Here is a 22,915-nt window from a genome sequence, read left to right as displayed (position 1 = left end):
CAACCCCCACCCCCCACACAGCCATTCACTGGGATGACCCATGTGCTGCTGTGTTATTAACTGCAGGCTACCCCCACTTCCTGTATTCTGCTCTAGGTGAGAATGACATACCAGAGTGGCTCAAAGCCTCTTAGTATACTTGTACATCATACAACCCAGGAGACTTCGGTTCAATGAAGCACACACTGCACATGCCCCAAGGGGAATGTCTGAGCAGCTTATGATTGGCTTCGTATGACAGCTTCCTGGTGGGATAGCTTCAGGTGGGTTCGGAGCTCCTCTCTAATTTTGAGGATACCCCAGTGAACAACAAAAGAGGGGATTCAAAAATAAGACAGAAGTGAAGTTCCTCTTTAACACGTTAAACCCTTTATGAGATTCCAGTGAATGTGTATACTCCTATTCATGTCACAAGGCTCACAACTTTGGTCACTGAAGCCGCATCTGTTTAAACTAGACTTACTATGATAACCAAAAACATGGCAGCAACTTCCAATTAGCGACACAATGCAGACGGAAGTGTGTGCAGGACTGTGAGCGCTGTACCGGAAGTAGAGGGCGGGACGCCGGAAGTGCTTCTGTCGCCATCTTGGCAGTGAGACAGCAGAGCGGATTGCCAGGTGTTAGATCGCTTGCTGAGTTCGTGTATCAGGATGTATATGTCTGCGGAGTCCCAGACCGGGGAGCACATTTACAGGGGGATGGATTACCATTACACGGGGCCGGTGCAGCAGAGGTTCAGCCCTTACACCTTCAACGGAGGGTAAGAGTGAGGGGAGTAGGGGGACCCCCTGTACCCCCATACAATGTGGTGACAAGGCTGTTGAGCACAGGATGGTCATTGTGAGTCTATAGAGGGATAAAGGCGAGGGACAGACGAGTCTGAGGAGCTCATTACCTCCTCTTATTGTGTGTGGTGTGCAGATTTCACTTTCGATTCTGTAGGGTCGTCTGTCATCACTGATCTATATGGGGGGCTCTGAGCTGACCCCTCACATCCCATCCTATCATGTAAATCTATGTGGCCGAACTGTAGTAACTTCAGCTTCACCCCCACCTCCCCCCTCCTTTTAACCATTTGCTGCCCAGGACAGCTTTGGCCTTTCTCACTTACACATTAACATTTTTTGCTAGAAAATTTACCCTCCGTATGTTATGTATTGTCTAAAAGTAAAGACCCTGGAGAGTAAAATAGCGGCTGTTCCAATTTTTAATGTCACATAATATTTGTGCAAGGCAGTTTTTCAGGAATAGGTTCCATTCACTGAAATTCCAATTACACTTTTGCAATTTGCCTTGCGTCTTAAAGTGGAAGTAAATCCTCCTACCGCTTTCAGTCAAGGAAGCTGCCATCTTGGCCTCTGTTTAATCTTCAATTGCCATGATGCTGCCCATGTGATCAGTTATGACACCAGCCGTTGGATGGTTTGACAGTTTGGTTAAGAGCACAACCAATGTAACTTTTTATTTGAAACACAAATTGATGAGTTTACTTCCACGTTAAAGCAAGGCTCCAGTTGTTTGCTTTTTCCCGCCCCTTCCCTGCCACATTTGGCACCTTGGGGGGGGGGGGGGGGGCATATCTGGTTTTTGATCAGTACCATCCCCACTTCTGGGTGACCTCACAGCGACGAGGTCTCATGGAAGTTTGGCCCCCTTTCTACTTTCCCCACAGTAGGGAGAATGGCGTTAGCAGCATCCGAGAGCCAATTGAAAAATCTGGGGTGCCGACATCGTGGGATCCCTGGACAGGTAAGAGTTAATGTACACGGGCCATTTTTACAACCTTTCCTGAGCGATTTAACTTGACAGATAATAACCCACGTATGTTTTGCTGCGTTTACATGCCGCGTTTGTGTTTAGAAGCGTGTAAAAAAAAAAAAAAAAAAAAAAAGCTTTTTTTTTTTTTTTTTTTTTTTTTTTATAGCAGCCAAAAATGGAAAATGCCTGTAAACGAAACCTGGCTAAACGCGAGTTACCACGTTTGGCTTCGGAAACTTCGGCGTCTAAACTTCATTTTTTTTGCCTTCAAAGAAAAGCCTATCAACGCAACTGCCTAAAAACAACATTAAACTAACCTGTGTGCATGTACACATAAGATAACATTGGATATGTTCAGGGGCAGCTGAAAAAAGCAGCCAACTGTCACTGAACGTCTGTTTACCAGCAGCAGTGTACATGAGGCCTAAGTGTCCTAATAATAAAAGTCAGCAGCTACAGTATTTGTAGCTGCTGACTTTTAGTTTTTGGGCGGGGGGTGTGGCTGGAGCTCCACTTTAAAGGCACAGCCCATGTATTTCAATGGAAGCCGTTCAAATCTATGCAACTTTAAAAAAGGTTCCTGCGCTACTTTGATGCGGCTTGAGTGCCTTAGACTGCAATGTAAACTCTCGAAAGTCGCATTGTAATATTATCAATGCGACAGTTGTGCAACAGCCAAAGTCGCATCAAAGTCGCAACGGAAATGGCATGACTTTGGAATCGCACAAGTGTGAATAGAGCTTAAAAAAAAAGAGTTCACCTTTCGCAACATGTTGCACCCAAATTTAGGGTGTAACATATTGAGCATCCCCCCCCCTCAAATAACCGTCTTCTCCTTGTGACAGCGGGCTGGGGACCTTCTCTCCGCACCCACTGTCACAAATTGAAAACAGAGTTCTGTGAATGAATGCCTACGAGTAGAGTCATCCAATGTGGCTGACAGCTTCTAGTTCTTAATAAACTGGTTGAGCACTCCTCTCGTAGTCTGTTGAGCTTCTGAGACTTCAGTAACTGCCCGCCCATATCAGAGGTACAGGCAGACAGCTACACTGACAGTCTGCAGAAGCCAGGCTCCTAAGAAAAAATAAATGCACTTTTTTTTGTTTTTTTTTTACCTGCAAAAAGTGAGCAGAAAGATATAAGTTTAAGCCCGGGTTCACACCTATGCGAATTAGATGCGGCTTACACCGCATCTAATTCGCAGGACATTTTAAAATACATTCATATGAATGTATCTGGTTCACATATGTGCGTTGCATTCGCACTGCGCATTGCACAAAAAACGTGTGCGTTTTTTGGGCATTGCGGTGCGAACTACAAGCCTATTATCTCCTATGGGAACGCATCTGATTCGCAGATGCATTGCGTTCTGAACAAGGATTTTCTCTTTCTCCTCACTACACCTCCCCCTCTCCCCCCCCCTCCCTCCCCCTCTCCCTGCTCTCTAATCCTGAGCAAAAACGCAATGAATCCGTTGAACAGGAGATTGTTATCTCCCCAGTGAAACCTGAGCTTCAATTCGCACCGCACATGTGTGAAACCAGGCTAAAAGTGAAAGCTGCAGCACTATAAATCTGCTGTCATTGTTTACTGTGCATTGTCATTCACTAATAATCCTTTGAGATTTTTCTACTTGCTGTGAAAACACTGATGACGTGAGGTGAATGGGGGAGCAGCTGGTGGTCCAGAAGTAACGGGTCAGCATTCCTGGGTTTGCCTCCCACCCCCCCATTTTTATTTTTTTAGTTAAATGTGCAGAGCTGTCACTGTTTATCAAGCTGAAATGACTGTAGCCAAGGCTACTAGTTTCGTTCTATTACCATTTTCATATATGTATTAGTTCATAAGGTAGGATGCAGTAGTTGAATCTCTAAAAATTCCCACTTGGACCCTTTAGTTACAATACTGTGGAAGTCACAGCGAGTTCTGCTTTCATATCTCAGGCAATGACAAGCTCTTTCCTCAGGTTCTTTAGTCACTCAGAACCAAATGGTACAGGAGTTCAGCTTCCACCATGATATCAAGTATAACTAAAGGCAAAACTTTTTTTTTTTAAGTTCCACCCTCTCTTTTTGTCTACCATTGAAAGTGAAAAAAAAAATCAATTTTTTTTAGGTTGTCAATCCCCCCCCCAAAACCCCCCAACAAGTAATAGAGGTGATATCTTCCAATGGGGACATTAGATCTGGTGACCTTGAGGGATTCCATTCATTTGCAGGCATTTCCTCTCACTTCCTGTTTTGGCTGTGGGATAGGAAGTGAAGGAAATCTCCCCAATGGGACACAAATGGCAACAAAAAAAAACTTACAGGTGTGATAACTCTCCCTTGCTCTTTCCATAAGGAAAAAAAGTTTTACCTATAGTTCTACGTTTGTACTTTAAAGCAACAGCCATGTTTGTTTTGTTTATGATGACTGCAAAAACAAACAATGGGCCTATGTAGAACCATATGTGTCTGCAAGCATTCAGTCACATTCCGCTTTCATTTTTCGGGGAGGATTTTGTGTCCTGTTGGACAACACATGCAGCTGTTTACACTGATCAGTGAGGCCAGTTTTTAACATTCTCATAGATAAGATTATGCTTTAAAGTGGTATAAATATTGTACACTGTTTTATGTCTTTTACTGTGTCTAATATGTTGTGTCTGTGTCTAAAATTGTTTTTCTTTTCCAGTACCGTATTGGCTCTTGCTGGGGAAGATTTTGCACTTGTTGCTTCAGATACACGGCTAAGTGAGGATTATTCAATCCACAGCAGGAACACACCAAAATGCTACAAATTGTAAGTGACTAATACAAAGTGGCTACAACGCACCTTTTATTGTTAAATAGAGGATAAATATCAATAAAAAGCTAGCACTCCTAAGTGGTGCGGTCTATATTATAAAAAAAATAAATGCTGTATGACTGTGACAAACATTTGCACAGCCGCAGTGAAAAATTGGCCACTAGATGGTACAGTAGTTTTTCATAGTGGCTGTGCAAATGTTTGTCACTTTTGTACAGCTTTTTTTTTTTTTTAATTTTTTTTGTTTTTTTTAATAAACAAATGATCCCCTTTATCAAAAATGTAAAGCCCAGCCAATTCTTTTTCCAGCTTTTGACTGAATGGGGATGGATTAATACCACTTATTGGGTAGCAGCAGCTGCTAACCTGAGCTGTGTGAGATTGCCCTCACACACAGCCCCGGTGATAATAGTTCTTTCAGAGAGAAAGCGAAAGAAAATCTCCAATAGCAACACAAAGTAATAAAAAAAAAACCTGTCAGATTTTTTAAGATGTCTATTTTGCAGAGTTTGCCTTACATCCAGTCTAGTGAAATCATTGCCATTGTGAAAGTTATTAAGGCTACTTCCACACTGAGGCATGTGGGTGCTGGCAGTACAGCGGCGCTAAATATAGCGCCGCTCTACCGTCATTTTTGTGGAGCTAGCAGGGCGGTTTTAACCCCCCGCTAGCAGCGGAGAAAGGGTTAAAATCGCCTGCAAAGCGCCGCTGCAGTGGTGCTTTGCAGGCGGGTTTGCATTGCTGCCCCATTGTTTTCAATGGGAAGGGGCGCTTTAGGAGCGGTAAATACACCACTCCTACAGCGCTCCAAAATGTGGCTTGCAGGACTTTTTTGACCTCCCTGCAAGCGCATCACTCCAGTGTGAAAGCCCTCGGGGCTTTCACACTGGAGTGCATTGAGCGGCTCTTTCGGGGCACTTTGCAGGCGCTATTTTTAGCACTTTAGCGCCTGCAAAACGCCTCAGTGTGAAAGGAGCCTAAAGGCTAAGTTCACCTTTCCAAGAAAAAAAAATAAATAAATGCACATATTTTTGCAGGAAAAAAGGGGTCCGGGGGCCAGGTCTGGAGCATGTTGCACATCACACCTGAGTTATGGGTGTTAGGTAAACCTGTCCTAAAGGCAAATCTCTTGCTTTCTCTACATATGCATTGTTTATGTATGTGTGTATATGTATGTATATATAATTTCTCTCAATCTATCTCTAATACATAGACACACACCGATCAGCCAAAATATTATCATGGACCATAACCTCTTGAGGCATGGACTAAACTATGTGCTCACGTGCCCATTGTTGGCACTTTTGGGGGTGGACGTGGGTCAGTGTGGGCAACCTGACCAGTGTGCCACTACACAGCCCCATATGCAACAAACTGATGTACTGTGTGCTCTGACACCTTTCTTATGGAACCAGCATTAACTTTTTCAGTATATATATATATATATATATATATATATATATATATATATATATATATATAAGAAAGGAGGATTGATTAATGCGCTACCCTAAAAAATATATATTTTTTTGTAATCGACTTTTTAATTTAATAGCATGAATTTAAATTTAATATGAATTTATTGTTGCCAATTATCAGCACCTTTAGCGCAATGAAGCCTCAAGAAAATGCATTCCTTTAAATTCTATGTATGTCTTCACACTGGTCCTTTTGTGGTGTTAAAAATCTTGTTTGCTGCATTTTTGTTAAAAAAAAAAAAACGCACTTCCTAGTTGAAATGCACTGAAAACGCAGAAAGAACGCTTTAAAAACACACGTTACTTTTTTGTTGTGGTTTTTGAGTCAAATGACCTATGAAAAACACACCATAAGCACGGTAAAATCGTGTGCGTTTTCGGTGCCAGTATCGGCACCTTTTTCTTTATAAGCAAAATGCTAAATACACCATTTGTGGCCGCCGAAGATTCAGTGCATCTCTAGTTATGTACTTTTCTATACAAATGTTTCACTAACGGCCTCTCATATAAACCCCTATTTTCCATTTGACTGTTAGTGAGGGGAAAAAGTATTTGATCCCTTGCTGATTTTTGTACGTTTGCCCACTGACAAAGAAATGGTCAGTCTATAATTTTAATAGTAGGTTTATTTTGACAGTGAGAGACAGAATAACAACAACAAAAAATCCAGAAAAACGCATTTCAGAAAAATTATAAATTGATTTGCATTTTAATGAGTGAAATAAGTATTTGACCCCTTCGCAAAACATGACTTAGTACTTGGTGGCAAAACCCTTGTTGGCAATCACAGAGGTCAGACGTTTCTTGTAGTTGGCCATCAGGTTTGCACACATCTCAGAAGGGATTTTGTCCCAATCCTCTTTGCAGATCCTCTCCAAGTCATTAAAGTGGAACTTGAGTCATTTTTTTCACCTTTCCATCTATTAAATCTTCTGCCCTTGTTGTTGTTTTAACTTTAACGTTTGGTAACGCAAACCTTCAGCTCCCTCCACATATTTTCTATGGGATTAAGGTCTGAAGACTGGCTAGGTCACTTCAGGACCTTGATGTGCTTTTTCTTGAGCCACTCCTTTGTTGCCTTAACCGTGTGTTTTTGGGGCATTGTCATGCTGGAATACCCATCCACTACCCGTTTTCAATGCGCTGGCTGAGGGAAGGAGGTTCTCGCCCAAGATTTGACGGTACATGGTCCTGTCCATCCTCCCTTTGATGTGGTGAATTTGTCCTGTCCCCTTAGCAGAAAAAAGCATAATGTTTCCACCTCCATGTTTGACAGTGGAGATAGTGTTCTTGAGGTCATGGGCAGCATTCCTCCTCCTCCAAACACAGCAAGTTGAGTTGATGCTATAGAGAAGGGATATGCAATTAGCGGACCTCCAGCTGTTGCAAAACTACATCATGCCTCTGCCTCTGGGTGTCATTCTTGTGCCTGTCAGAGTCTTGCTATGCCTCATGGGACTTGTAGTTCTGCAACAGCTGGAGGTCCGCTAATTGCATATGCCTGCTATAGAGGTCGATTTTGGTCTCATCTGACCAAAACGCTTTCACCCAGTTCTCTGAATCATTTAGATGTTCATTAGCAAACTTCAGACAGGCTTTTTTGAGTAGATGGACCTTGCGGGTGCTGCAGGATTTCAGTCGTTCGCGGAGTAGTGTGTTGCCAATTGTTTTCTTGGTGACTGTGGTCACAGCTGCCTTGAGATCATTGACAAGATTCTCCTGTGTAGTTCTGGGCTGATTCCCCACCGTTCTCATGATCATTGAAACTACACGAGGTGAGATCTTGCATGGAGCCTCAGACTGAGGGAGATTGACAGTTATTTTGTGTTTCTTCCATTTGCGAGTAATCGCATCAACTGTTGTCTCCCTCTCATCAAGCTGCTTGACGATGGTCTTGAAGCCCATTCCAGCCTTGTATAGGTCTACAATCTTGTCGCTGACATCCTTGGACAGTTTTTTGGTCTTGGCCATGGTGGAGAGATTGGAATCTGATTGCTTCTTTGGACAGGTGTCTTTTTATAAAGGAAATAAGCTGAGATTAGGAGCACTCCCTTTTAAGAGTGCTCCTAATCTCAGCTCGTTACCTGTATAGAAGACACCAGGAGCCAGAAATCTTGCTGATTGATAGGGGATCAAATACTTAATTTCACTCATTAAAATGCAAATCAATTTATAACTTTTTTTTTAAATGCGTTTTTCTGAATATTTTTGTTCTGTCTCTCACTGTTAAAATAAACATACCATTGAAATTATAGACTGATCGTTTCTTTGTCAGTGGGAAAACATACAAAATCAGCAGGGTATCAAATAATTTTTCCCCTTGCTGTACATAAATGGAGGTGGGTTGTGTAAATTTTGTTGTGTAAGAAAAGCCATATCTATCCCTGCCCCTGGGTCACCTTAGTTATGTGTTTATTTTGTTGCTTTCTTTAACCGGTTCCCAACTGGCTCACGCAGCTATACTGCGGCAGAATGGCTCCCCTGGCAGAAACCCTGTACGTGTATGTCTTTCCGCTTTTCGGCCACCAGAGGGTGCGTGCACTGCATGGCGGGGGACCCGATGCACGTGGCCGGCGGGCACGATTGCCGCCGGCCATGTGCGCCAGCATGGGATTGTGTGTGTGTGTGTGTGTGTGTGTGTGTGTGTGTGTGTGTGTGTGTGTGTGTAAATACGCAAATCCCTGTGCTGTCAGGGAAGAGGAAACATATCGTTCGTTCCTACTAAGTAGGAAAAAATGTCTCCTCTCCTAGTCACTCCCATCCCCACACAGTTAGAACACACTGAGGGAACACACAGTTAACCCCTTGATTGCCCCCTAGTGTTAACCCCTTCCCTGCCAGTGACATTTACACAGTAATCAGTACATATTTATAGCACTGATCGCTGTATAATTATCAATGGTCCAAAAAAAGTGTAAAGTGTCCGATCTAAATGTCGCAGTACAGCTAAAAGATCACCGCCATTACTAGTACAAAAAAAAATAATAATAAAAATGCCATAAATCTTTTCCTACCAGGACAGGAAACACGTCACCCCCACCAGATAAAAGGGCGGTCCTCCAGGCCCATGTCCGTTATTTGTGTTTCCTCCGGACGGGGGGTAACATGTTCCTGGAACCTGGTCCCTAGGTCTCATGAGCAGGGGCTCTATAGGGCTATTTGGGGCATTTCACTAACCTCTCCTCTGCCAGTAGCAGCACTCCGCTGGAGAGGTTGGCTGTGCTGCGGTCTCCTGTGTCTCAGTGCCTGGAGAGGGCCAGGACCGGCATGGTGTCAGCTCCCCTAGCGCTATTCTTAGAAAACCAGCGGTTCCTCTCCTCACAGGCAGCGTGGCTAGTTGTGTGAGGAGAAGCAGGAAGCTGCGGTGCTCGAGAGGGGGCGGGGCATCTGCGCTCCAAGCTGGCCCACAGGAAGTACTGAGAGCAGGTCACTTCCGGGGCATATGACATCATCGCCGAGCGCCAGAGACGCCGGTTCCAGTCTCCTTAAACGGCGCGAACATGAGACACTGGCCGCTGGTGTCTTCTGGTGAAAGGGACGAGCTTGCATCCACCTTTAGTTCTTTTGAACACTTATTGACAAACTCCAGACCCCAGTTGAGGGTCCGTCCACACAGAGAGCCTCAGTCAGCACTCCGCAGCAGGCAGAGAGTGAAGACTCTGAGGCTGAGGTCAGATCTACCCGTTCTTCCCCTAAAGATTCAGGGTCAGATATAGAGCCCAGGGATAGAGAATCCACTCGAGGCTCGAGATTTAAGTTATCGGTAGAGGATGTGGATGACTTGTTAAAGGCTATCTATATCACCCTTGAATTGAAAGAGGAGGAGGTTCAGTTATCGAAACACGATCTTATGTATAGGGGATTGCATAAGAAAAAAACTAGAGTTTTTCCAGTCCATAGTTCATTGGTTGATACTGTTAAACTGGAATGGGATAACCCGGAGAGAAAACCATTCTTCTCTAGTAACCTAAAAAGAAGGTTCCCTTTTGATGAGGATATTGCACAGCCATGGAATAAAAAACCGAAGCTGGACGCACCTCTTTCAAAGGTTTCAAAAAATTTGGACCTAGCGTTCAATGATATGGGCACGCTTAAGGATCCGATGGACAAGAGGGGGGATATCCTTCTCCACAGAGCCTGGGACTCAGCGGTTGGGAACCTGAAACCAGCTCTAGCCTCCACTTGTGTGGCCAGGAATCTGGAGGTTTGGTTGACTCAGATTCAGTCACACCTGTCAGCGGGTACCTCGAGAGAGCAGATTTTGAAGTCCTTTCCTCTCCTCTTTCAGGCTGTAGGTTTTTTGGCAGATTGTTCCACAGAGTCGGTAAGAATGTCGGCCAGGACTTCGGCTTTAGTGAACTCGGCCAGGAGAAGCATCTGGCTTAAAACCTGGTCAGGGGACCCAGCCTCCAAATTACGCCTTTGTGGGCTTCCCTTAACAGGCGATCATTTGTTTGGCCCAGGACTGCAGGAGGCTCTGGAACGCACGGCTGATAAGAAAAAGGTGTTTCCAGAGAAAAAGAGAATCCCGACAGCCAGAAGATTTTTTCGTGGCCAAGGCAGGCTACAGAGTCCTAGAGAAAAAGACAGCAGGCCGAAAAAACATTGGACTGGGCACAGTGGCAGAGGCAAAGGGGGAGTGCTGTTTAAGCCTCCTCAACAGTCCGCCAAGTCACAGTGACTTGTGTTCCCCGGTGGGAGGAAGATTGAGGGCCTTCATCCCACAGTGGGCAGCAGTCACTTTGACCCCCTTCATCCTGGACCTAGTGCCCAATGGGTACAGGCTGGAGTTTGTTCACCAACCATCAGAACGATAGTTGGTCACCTTTCCTCCACAAGATCGAGAGAAAGCGAGGGCTCTGGGTCTCCAGATCGGAGACTTATTGGATCAAAAAGTCCTGATTCCTATTTCACAGTCAGAGCAGGGCAAGGGATTCTATACCCACGTATTTGTGGTCAAAAAGCCGTCGGGAAAGTTTCGACTTATCCTGAATCTCCGGACCTTAAACAAGTCCATCAGATACAAGCATTTCCGTATGGAGATAGTTTTTATAATCAAAAACCTACTATACCCAAACTGCTTTATGGCCACGTTGGACTTAAGGGATGCCTATCTTCATATCCCTATCCATCCAGCCTTCCAAAAGTTTTTGAAATTGGCAGTGAAGACGAGTATGGGAACCCAACATTTTCAATTTCAAGCCCTCCCTTTCGGTCTTTTCTCAGCCCCACACATCTTTACGAAGGTGTTGGGGGAAGCGCTGACTCCACTAAGGTAAAAGGCGATAACTGTGATCCCTTACTTGGGCGACCTCCTGATAGTGGCAAAATCATACCAGAGGCTGTTGGAGGATCTCCAGGCTGTACAGGACTTCTTACAGTCCCTAGGCTGGCTAATAAACAAAGAAAAATCATCCTTGATCCCGGCCCAGAAAACAACTTATCTGGGTTACGATTTTTGCTCAGTGAACCAAAGAGTTTTTCTTCCTCAGGAGAAATTTACCAAAGTGTTCCAGACTATGTCAGCATTGCAGACCAACCAGTCGGTCTCTCTGAGACAGGTGTCGAGGGCAGTGGGTCCTATGACCTCATGTTTTCCCGCGGTACCATGGGCGAGACTCCGTCAGCGTCCGTTACAAATGTTTCCATTAAGAAACGGGGACGTAAGGTCCCTGGAGTCAAGGATCCGGCTTCCCGCCAGGATAAAAAGAAGCCTGTGGTGGTGAACTGGCCAGCACCTAGCAGGAGGTCTCCCATGGTCCTTTCCCATATCCCTAAGAATTACCACGGATGCAAGTTCCTGGGGATGGGGGCCCACCTCAGCAATTCAGTAGTACAGGGAGAGTGGTCCTCGAGGGAGGCAAGGGCCTCATCCAATAAAAGAGAGCTGCTAGCAGTCCAGAGAGCCCTGCAGTCTTTTCAGATGGAGATCAAAGGTCACAACCTCCAAATTCTGTCAGACAATATCGCGACAGTCGCGTATATCAACAAGCAGGGAGGCACGAGAAGCCGGATGCTTCAGTCCATTGCCCACGAGATTCTTTCATGGGCAGAGGGGAATCTAGCTTAAATTTCGGCTGTACACCTGAAGGTGACAAACAATTGCCTGGCAGATTATCTCAGCCGTCACAGGATAGACCGAGACAACTGGTCCCTTCATCCCGAAGTCTTTGCAGACCTCACCAGGGGGTGGGGTTATCCCATAGCAGATTTGTTCGCAAACCGAAAAAACTGCAAGACGGAGATATTCTTTTTCCATGGACCCCGGCAGACCAAGCCTTGGGGATCGATGCTCTGGCAAACCCGTGGCCTTCAGGCCTATGCTATGCCTTCCCGCCAATCAGACTGATTCCAGAAGTCCTCCGGAAGTTTCTGCTAGAGGAGACTGATCTCATTCTAATTGCCCCATTTTGGCCCAAGAGGCCATGGTTTTCCCTGCTACAGTCTCCGGTTTCAGAGCCTCCGCGGAGTCTTCCGAAAAGGGAAGACTTCTTATTGCAGGGTCCAGTATCACACCCTCAGGTGGTTTCCTTAAACTTGACGGCCTGGTATCTGAAGAAAAGATACTGAGCGCCCAGGGGATCTCTGACAAGGTAGTCAAGACTCTCGTTAATTGCAGGAAGCCGGTTACTAGAGCCATATATTCCAAAGTTTGGAAAAGGTTTAACTCGTGGTTATCTGAAAATGAAGGATTAACCCATGATATTCCGTCTATTTTGGAATTTTTCCAAGAGGGTGTCGACAAAGGTCTTTCAGTTAGTACCTTAAAGGTATAGGCGGCAGCTATTAGTGTGTTCCTCCAGTTTTCTCTCCTGGAAAATCCCACTATAGCCAGATTTTTCAAATCTATCTCTAGGGCCAGACCAGTAGTGGTGAGAAGTTGTCCAACTTGGGACCTGTCCCTAGTACTTCAAACTCTGGTGGAATTTCCGTTTGAGCCTCTGGGAAGTATTTCAGTTAAGTTACTTACATTAAAGACTGTGTTCTTTATAGCTGTTACCTCAGCTTGTAGGGTAAGTGAGTTGCAGGCCCTATCAGTAAGGGAGCCCTTCCTCATGATTTTTGACGATCGAGTTGTTTTACGAACCGATCCAGGTTTTTTGCCCAAGGTGGCAAGTACATTCCACCGATCTCAGGACATTGTACTGCCAACCTTTTGTAGTTCGCCACAGGGCGACCTAGAAAGAAAATTTCGTTTTCTAGATGTAAGAAGGATTCTCTTAGTCTATCTTGAGGTCACCAAGACCTTTAGGAAAACTGATGCCTTATTTGTCCTCTTTTCTGGAGTTTACAAAGGGAATAGTGCATCTAAAGCCACATTGGCTAGATGGATAAAGCAAGCCATCTCTGAAGCTTACAAAATTAGGGAGGTTCCTACACCTTTTGTTACTGCGCACTCAACTAGAGCCTTGTCTATGTCTTGGGCTTAGAGGGCTGGTGCCTCATCAGAACAAATTTTGCAGGGCTGCCACATGGTCCAGTTACTCGACCTTCATTAAACATTATCGCCTGGATCTCTTATCCGCTCAGGAGCAGGCATTTGGTCGTAAGGTCCTTCAGGCAGTTGTCCCTCCCTAGACTGGTAAGTTCTGGCTCATCGTCTCATGGGCTGTCCTGGAAGACGCTTGGAGAAAGGCTGAGTTAGACTTACTGGTAACTCCTTTTCTGAGAGTCTTCCAGGACAGCCGGATTCCCACCCGGTTCTGTCTGAAGTTATGTGTATTATGCATATGTTTTGCAGGGTCCTACGGTTCTTGAGAAGACTGACATGGGCCTGAAGGACTGCCCTTTTATCTGGTGGGGGTGACGTGTTTCCTGTCCTGGTAGGAGGAGCCCAAGGTCTCATGGGCTGTCCTGGAAGACTCTCAGAAAAGGAGTTACCGGTAAGTCTAACTCAGCTAGAATAATAGATATTGGCCTAAACTGATGAAGAAATTTGTTTTTAAAAAATAATTGTGGGGATATTTATTATAGCAAAAAGTAAAAAATATATATATTTTTTTTTTTTCAAAATTGTTGCTTTTTTTTGTTTTTATAGTGCAAAAAATAAAAACCGCAGAGGTGATCAAATACCTCCAAAAGAAAGCTCTATTTGAGGGAAAAAAAGGACGCAAATTTTGTTTGGGTACAGTGTCGAACGACCGCGCAATTGTCAGTTAAAGCGACGTAGTGCCAAATTGTAAAAAGTACTCTGGTCAGGAGGGGGTAAAATCTTCCGGGGCTGAAACTGTTAATGCACATCTTGCTCATTTGGCATGGGACACATTTATGTTGTAAAACATGTTTGGTAGTATATTCTTATAGCTAAGCCTCTTTATTTTGAACAGATAAAATTGAAAGTATGTACGTACTATCTCTCCCAGGTGCATAATGGAAAATATTAATCTCTAACGTTGTTCACTTCCCATAGATTGCTTATTGCCATATTGTAGTCTTTGAGCACTAATGGCTGTTATTAATTCAACTTAAAAAACAATTTCATCCTTGTTTCGTAGGACAGACAAAACCGTTATTGGATGTAGTGGATTCCATGGAGACTGCCTCACCCTCACCAAAATAATCGAGGCCAGATTAAAGGTATATTATGCAGCCTTTTAATGTTCACGTTAAACAACTTTAGAACCTTTCTTTAAAGTGGAATTTCTGGACAACACTAACTACTCTTAAACTGTCTCCTCCCCCTCCTAACATCTATGCTTACTAACCTAAAATGTGTATACTTTGCTTTTTTTCAGATCCATTCTGACCATGTGAATCTCCTGTGTCAGCAAGTGGTAACTGCAGGGAAGAGGAGAGAGCACTGGGGCAGTGGCATCACCTATAGGCTTCAATGTCCCATCCATTGTTGGCGCTTCCTCCTCTTCCCTGCAGCGGTACTAGCTGACACATTGAAGCAGAATCGCGTGACTGGACCAGAGCGATCTGACATAGTTGGGGCTATCCCAGAATTCTACTTTTTTTAAAAAGTTGAAATATCTGAAGAGCTTTTAGCCTCGGTCTATTTGGTGCTCCTGTTTGAAAGACACATACTGCAGTAGAATGTTTGGCAGATTTAATAACAAAATGTAAAAAAAAAATTAGCACCCTGTTCTGTATACTACAGGGAAAAGGCTAAACATTACATTAAATGGCTTCCGCATGGGTCTTTTCTTTATAGTTTGTGACAGTTTGGGTTTCCTATTAGTATAACCACAGTCTCGTGTGCTGTCCTGGAAGATAACTGGGTGAAAAAATGTTTTGGCTGAAGTTGGTCTTTGTTCTGTTTACAGTGCCTGTGACGTGTCCCAGAAGACTGTAGGGTGGGGTTGAACTTCCGCTCAGATTGCCTATGTGAATAGGCGTGGGAATCTTTCAACTAGGTACCCACTCCCCCTCCCCCCAAAATTATATGGCAGAGTAGGGGGAGAGGAGGACTTAAAGTAGAAGTTCATACTAAAACCAACTCTAAATCTACTGGCAGCCACATTCTAAGACTGATCTATCCAACCCCGTAAAGCAAAAATCGCTGTAGATATTTTTCTGCAGCTGGTTCGGTCTGGTATCCAGCGGCGGATGCTGTGTGGAAGAGACAGCCGACAGTGGCTGGGAAATGCCAGAGAAGTGACGTCATCCATAGACTTACTATGGGGCTTCTATTGTCGGCTTCCTCTCCTACATGTCCCTACACAGAGAAGCCGCCGATGACAGCTCAGCGTGGGACTGGACCGGATTGGCTGCAGGAAAAAGGTATTTATAGCGATTTTTGCTTTACAGGATTAGATAGATTAGTCATAGAATGTGACTGCCAGTTGATTTAGAGTTAATTTTGGGCTGAACTTCTATTTTAAAGTGGAACTTTCCCTTTTGGGTGGAGTTCCACTTTAAAGAAAAGAATATGGAGGTTGCCATTGCTGACCTCCTGAATTCACTACTTTGAGTCACTGACCCAGAATAAGTATGCAGGTCAGGAAGGTCCAGATAAAGTTGTAATTCTTTTTGGTGTGCTTAATCCAGTAGCTCAAAGTACTGAAGCCAGAGGATTATCATGCCAACCAGGCTTCTTGCATTTTCCGAGCAAAAAGTCAGCAATGGTAGCCTTCCATGTTTCTCTCAGAAAAGGTGTCTATTTTGAGAATAACCCAATCTTTCTAGTCATTTCTATCAGTATGATGGTATATTGTTTTATGCAGCCTTACTGGAGATGCTGTAAGAGCAGTGTGAACTATTTCTCTTTCTAGATGTATAAGCATTCAAACAACAAGACCATGACCAGTAATGCAATTGCAGCAATGCTCTCCACAATTCTCTACTCAAGACGCTTCTTTCCATATTATGTATACAATATCATTGGAGGCCTCGATGAAGAAGGTGAGTTTCTAAGACCAGTCTGCATTGATTGATCTATATCTCCAAGGGGTGCATGGTGTGAGTAGTAGTTGGGTACAGGTGGGACATACACTTGCAGAACCAGTTGCTAAAATCTATGCACAAGCTGGAAATTTAGGGAAAAAAACAGCATTTAGTGGAGTGTGCTTAGCAGGAACGTTCTGCTCTTTCATGTCAAGAGAGCCTTTCCTCATCTAAGTCAAAGAAGTAGAAGGGGCAGGCTTAGAAAAGAGCAGCTGGTGTCATAAATGTATGTCATGCTTGCTTTGGAAGACAATTTATTAATGATATTGCACGCGCTACATTTGAATTCCACCATGGTATGTACATTTTTTTTTAAACCGTCTAGCCTTGAAATTGTCAAGGACATGTGCAGTGTTAATGTGGTCATTGACAGTTTGTTAAAGCGGTAATAAAGTCCGCTTTGTGATTTTTACCTACAGGTAAGCCTATAATAAGGCTTACCTGTAGGTAAAATGAATATCTCCAAAACGTGTACCGTTTAGGAGATATTCACCCTGGATGCAGCCAGGGTGCCAGGCCTTCAGAAGTTTGTGCTGGAACTGAGGGTTCCCACGTGAATGCGCAGAAGTGACGTCATCGTGGCTCCGGCCACTCACACTGCTGGAGCCCACGAACCCGGAAAAAAGACCGGGGAAAGATGTCAGCCCTCTCGGCAGTGATGGCGTGCCACTGGAGGGCTTTGTTATATATATATATATATATATATATATATATATATATATATATATATATATATATATATATATATATATATATATATATATATATATATATATATATATATATAAATGTTGCTAACCAGATGCTCTTAGATAAGATAAATACTTTGAAATCATATTGTACAATGAAATTTCTATTAGTACTGTTTATAGCAGCAATATTATCATCCATCATACACATGCTATTAAATTAAAATATATATTCTAGAAAAATATGATGGATGTCGGTGAAAGAATAAGTACAATGCCAACACTCAGGAGAGTGATTGGCAAATACCCACAGGCTTGGGGGGGGGGGGGATAGATTCTATGCAGAACCTCTAATGGATAGGTCAGTCTGTAGCAGAGTCTAAGTGCATAAATGGGTAATCCCACTTGTCTTTCCAGTCCCCTAACCCTGAAGATCTGGGCAGTTCTTTATAGATTCCAGAAAGGGGCTTTCCTAAAGAGTCATTACACACAGTAAGCAAATATCCAACTGGAAATTGTATAGCGTCATAGGTTCCTGTAGATCCTCAAACATCATTAGCTTTCCTTTTGTAGAATATCTCAGAGGGTTTTTAAGGGGAACTTCGCTCTCTAAAGCAACATTGACTATTTTAATCCTTATGCTGCTAGCATTAGTAAATTGGAAACTATATAATATTTGCTTGTTCTTTTAAACCCTTTTTTACTTCCTGCTTTCCATGCCTAGGCAAATGATGTCCTACATCCCAAGGTTTTTTCAGGTAGGCAGGAAGTGTTTTCTCAGCTAAGCACACCCTCCTGCCTGCATGTCTGAGCAAAAGGCAGATGGATTCCAGGAAGTAAATGTTACATGAATCATCTGCCCTTACTCAAGATGGCCACAGCCAGAAATGCTAGGGGGGTGTTTTTCCAAAGTTATTTGTCAGCAAAATAAATCATCGAGACATGAAAGGATAGGGGAGTTTGCTCTGAACATTATAAATGAATTAAATGGTGTTTTTGGTTTGTGGTGCTCAGATGCAGTGTAGTTCCTCTTTAACCACCTTGGTGTCCCAGATCACTGGATCTGGTAACTCTCTAGGAAGTGTGAAAATGGAGGATTATGCTACTGTGGGGAGTATGTGGAGGGTTTAGCTCCCGAGGAGTACAGAATTTTTTTGAATTTGCCCCAACACACAAATTGAACATGTGAGAAAGGAAGCTGACAGATCCTCTATAGTAAAAACTAATGGGGCCTTTTAAGACCCCAGGAGTGCAGCTTCTAACACAATAGTGCCCCCATCACCCCCCCGACGCCATCTACTATGGGCAAATGCCAGCTAAACAATTATGAAGGTTGGGCAGCACCAGACCACCCCTGAGTTTGTACTCGCTTAGGGATTATGTACACATTTTTTTTTTTTTTTTTTTTTTTCTTGCCTTGTTTCATGTGATAATTTGAAAGCCATTGTTACTTTCCAGGCAAAGGTGCTGTGTACAGTTTTGATCCAGTAGGATCCTATCAGAGAGATGCATACAAAGCTGGTGGCTCTGCAAGTGCCATGCTCCAGCCCCTTCTGGACAATCAGGTAAGATGTCTAGTATTATTTTTCTTTTCCTTTTTTATTTATTTATTTTTTGTCTTTTTAGCTTTTTGTTAACCGTTTGCATGTTTTCATTGAACTGATGTTTTGTATGTTAGGCTTGGTTCACACTACTGCGATGCAATTTTGCCGAGATTTTTAGTGCAATATAACGCGACTCTGCACCGGTTTTGCATATTCTAGCAGGCCAAGTCGCACTGTAAATCACACCAAACTAGCACAGGAACCTTTTCGAAAATTGCAGCGGGCTGCGTGGCATTGATGAGAACAGGCACCATTGAATAAAATTTGGTTTCTTTTGTCATGTGATTCTTTGTGACTCAAGCCGCGTCAGAAATCGCACTAATGTGATCATTTTACAAATATTTATTGCATGCTCCATCCATGGCATGTTTTTCACAGCAGTGTGGAGTGTCTACTAATAATGCCCAACGCTGTCTGCATGCTTTTTGACTAATTATCCCCCCCGGGTTGATGTCAGATAATGTCCTCAGTTTGAAGTGGTTATACTGGGATGATGTGTGCAGCTACAGACATCATCCCAGTATCAATATTTTCAGCTGGCGATGTTTTTGTGCAGAAGTGATTCAAGCAGCTTTACAGCTATTCGATCACTACTGCTACAGGCCCCCTTCTGCCACCTTTCCCGAGCTACCGAGTCCAATCGGGGAGCCCAGGATTGTTCCCGACCAGCGGCGTCCTGTGAACTGATATTGTTCCTCCCTTTTTGTGAGATCAGAAACGAGAAGCGACAAGGATTTTGTTACTTCCGGTTTTGGTCTTTTGTTTAGCAGTTTGTACAAGCATTTGATCAAACTGATCTTAGTTTGATCGGGGGCTAGAGAATAAACCCCAGATCTCTCCATAAAGAGGACCTGTCACAGCCCATGCTGTCACAATGCTCATCCCTTGTGATAGCAATAAAGTTAATAAAAAAAAATGGACAGTGTAAAGTTTTTTTCTTTAATAAAATTTTAAAGCGCCCCATCGCCCTGTGCTCACTCAGAAATGTAAACAGTAATCGCACAACATACTGTATGTGAGGTATCTTTGGAAAAGTCACAGCGGGAGCAATATTTCTAGCACCAGACCTCTTGTGTAACTAGTCTGCTAACCTGTAAAGGCAATTAAAGCATCACCTATAATTTTTAGATACCGTAGTTTGGCGTCGTTCTATGGGCGTGTGCAATTTTAAAGCGTGACATGTTAAGTATCTGTTTACTTGGCGTAACAAAATCATTAATCTTTTACCAAAAAATTGGCTATTGTGTTTGTGTTCACAAAAATTCCCTAAAGTGTATTTTTTCCCCAAAATAATTGCGTTTAAAAAACCGCTGTGCAAAAACTATTTGAAATAAAAAATTGCAACACTACCCATTTTATTCTCTAGAGCCTAAGCTTAAAAAATATATAATGTTTGGGGGTACGAAGTAATTTTCTAGCAAGTATGAGTAAATTGTCAGAATTGGCCTGGTATTGATGTAGTTAAGATGCTCCCATATATGCTAGGAGAGGAGGGGCTGTGATTCACATTTGTTGGTTTGTATCAACAGATACAAAAAGATTTTATAGATCTGCATCTGTTGTGAATATGAACAATTTATTTGCATTATATCATATCCATTTCACTGACTGCCCCATAGCAGATTTACTACTACAGGGCTGCCGTTCTGTGCAGGATCCACGTGTGTGTGTGTGTATACATACATTCATGCCTAGGGGGGCGCTCTGCTTCTGCTGTGATTAGTCACAGCAGAAGCCAATCAGTGGGTGCCGGTGAATGAATGGGAAGAGAGGCTGGACGGAGCTTTGTAAACAAGGAAGAGCTCCATTCTGACAGCAGGGATGTGATGGATTTTCTTTTCCTAGAAAGCAGGCAATAAAATCCATCACATCCTTTGGCAAAAGCACCCAACTAAGTACAAAAAAAAACCCTGGCTAGGTACACATTTAACCCTTTAATTGCTCCCTTCCCAGCCAGTGTCAATTAGTACAGTGACAATGCATATTTTTAGCACTGATCACTGTATTGGCGTCACCGGTTTCCACAGTGTCAGTGTTTAGATTGTCTGCCACAATATCGCAGTCCTGCTATACATCGATGATCGCTGCCATTACTAGTATAAAAAAATAAAATTCCAGTATATGTCCCATAGTTTACAGACGCTATAACTTTTGTGCAAACGAATTAGTATACACTTTTTTTTATTTTTTTTTTTATAGCGCAACAAAATAAAAACTGCAGTGGTGAAAAACAAAGCTCTATTTGTGGGAAAAAGGACATAAATTTTATTTGGGTAAAGCGGTGCATGACTGCCAATTAGTTAAAGTAACACAGTGCTGTATCACAAAAAAAAATCACCTGGTTTGGAAAGGGTTTTTTTTTTCTACTGCACTGTATAAAACTGTAGACTTCATTTTTATGAGAATATTTTTATGGATCAAGTACTGTTGCAGTTACATGATTGGTGATCTGAGCACATTTGGTTTCTTTGTCTACTAATCTTAAATGCATTTGTGATTGACTGTCGGGCTGGGTTCACACTTATGCAAATGGATGCGGGTTTCCCCTCGAGGCGGCTACGGTCCGCATTGCAAAAGGGTCCTGTGTGTCTTTTGGCTCAGTTTCAGGTGTGAACTCAGGCAAAAATTCGGACCCGATTTGCAACTAAATAGGTATACAGGGATGCACCGGAGCCCTGCTGGGACTGGTGGCTGCATCAGTGTGAACCCAAGCTCAAGTGCACCTGTGTCCACAAAAACCACCACAATATAAAGGCATCTATGTATAAAGCGTTAAAGCAGTTCACCATTGATCAATTCAATACTCTGTGCTGCAGACCCCTCAGCAAGTGCAGCTGCCTCCACCATGTTTATACGCTATGATTAGGATATAACGCTAAATAAAGCCAAATATATTGGTGTGGTGCTAGCAGTACTAGGAAACACCTCCCCCTATCCTACAATGTTACTATTCATAGCACTTACATACAAATAAATATATCTTCCCCCTTATACACAATCACCACCTTAAAAAAAATGCAATTATCAATAAAGTGCAATAAATCCAGCAGAAGGGAAAAAACCAAAAAAAAAAAAACAAGTCTCTGTGCAATAAAGTGCAAATTTTTATTCAGTGCAATTTTTTTATTCAATGCTAATAAAAATTGCTTCGGCCAGTTGCTGTGTCTCCAATTATTCACAGTAATCAATCATGCACCCCTCCTGAACACCACACTCACCAGAGCTCCTTGACCCCTATTGATTATAAGTGGGTCAGTAACGCTTTAAGATATATCTTTCCTCCTGCCACACATGGACTTGCTCAACAGGCAATGTATCTCCACCTCTTGAAACCTCTCTACCAGTGCATGCATGTAATGGAAGAAACCAGGAGGCGGCCTCCAATAGTGTAAACCTGTATTTATTTGCAGTTAAAATTAAAATGTGCTTACTCCAAAATATTGCTTGTAAGTCACAAACTTAATCACATGTAAACACTTCCTGGAGCCTTCTGTTCTCCAAGGATTGGAAAAATGGAAAGTATGAAGGCGGAAGTGACACAATAAGCCCCACCCCGGGCTCCACTCATTAGATCTGTGTTGAGTTACACTTTAAATCTGTCAGTGAAATGTTACTGGGCCTGTTAAAGTTTATCCTTCGCTTTCCCATGTGATTTTTACTATAAGAACACGTTTCTCCTGCTCTGTACTTTAGATATTAATTGTATTTCTTTGGGTTTCAGATTGGCTACAAGAATATGCAGAATGTGGAGCACCTTCCTTTGACACTGGAGAAGGCTCTGCAGCTTGTCAAAGATGTATTTATTTCTGCAGCTGAGAGAGATGTGTACACAGGAGATGCACTGAAAATTTCTATTGTCACCAAGGATGGCATAAAAGAGGAGTCGATTCCACTGAGAAAAGATTAGATTGTCTTTTTAATAAGTCATTTAAACTTGTATGCTGGTCTTTTTTCCCCTTTGATTTATACAAAATAAAATAAACAAAAATTTGAAAAAATGTGCATGGACAGCACTTACTTGACCACGCTTACTTGAGCTACCATGATGAAAGGTCAATTTCTGTAGGGTAAGTGTTGCTTGAATAAATATTTTGAAGATTAATAAACTCGCCTATATTTGGAGATCTGGTTGTGGGATAAATGAATTGTGAACTTGTAGGAATAATCTGGGTTTCTGCATGAAAATGGGTAAGACGATGTTCAA

At 43.0% G+C, this 22,915-nt stretch overlaps 1 protein-coding gene across 1 annotated transcript; it reads left to right on the top strand.

Moving 5' to 3' along the window:
• Positions 1-542: 542 nt before the first annotated feature.
• PSMB1 (proteasome 20S subunit beta 1) lies at positions 543-22,833 on the top strand. Its single transcript, XM_073628012.1, has 6 exons — positions 543-763; positions 4,438-4,545; positions 14,525-14,606; positions 16,247-16,376; positions 18,566-18,672; positions 22,433-22,833. The coding sequence occupies exons 1-6, from the start codon at positions 654-656 to the stop codon at positions 22,616-22,618; spliced, it is 723 nt and encodes a 240-aa protein (XP_073484113.1). The 5' UTR covers positions 543-653; the 3' UTR covers positions 22,619-22,833.
• The last annotated feature ends 82 nt before the right edge of the window (positions 22,834-22,915 follow it).

The sequence above is a fragment of the Aquarana catesbeiana genome, linkage group LG04, assembly GCF_042186555.1.
Source record: "Aquarana catesbeiana isolate 2022-GZ linkage group LG04, ASM4218655v1, whole genome shotgun sequence".
Classification (NCBI taxonomy): domain Eukaryota; kingdom Metazoa; phylum Chordata; class Amphibia; order Anura; family Ranidae; genus Aquarana; species Aquarana catesbeiana.
The sequence above is the reverse complement of the archived record's forward strand: the minus strand, read 5'-3'. Positions and strand labels throughout refer to the sequence as shown.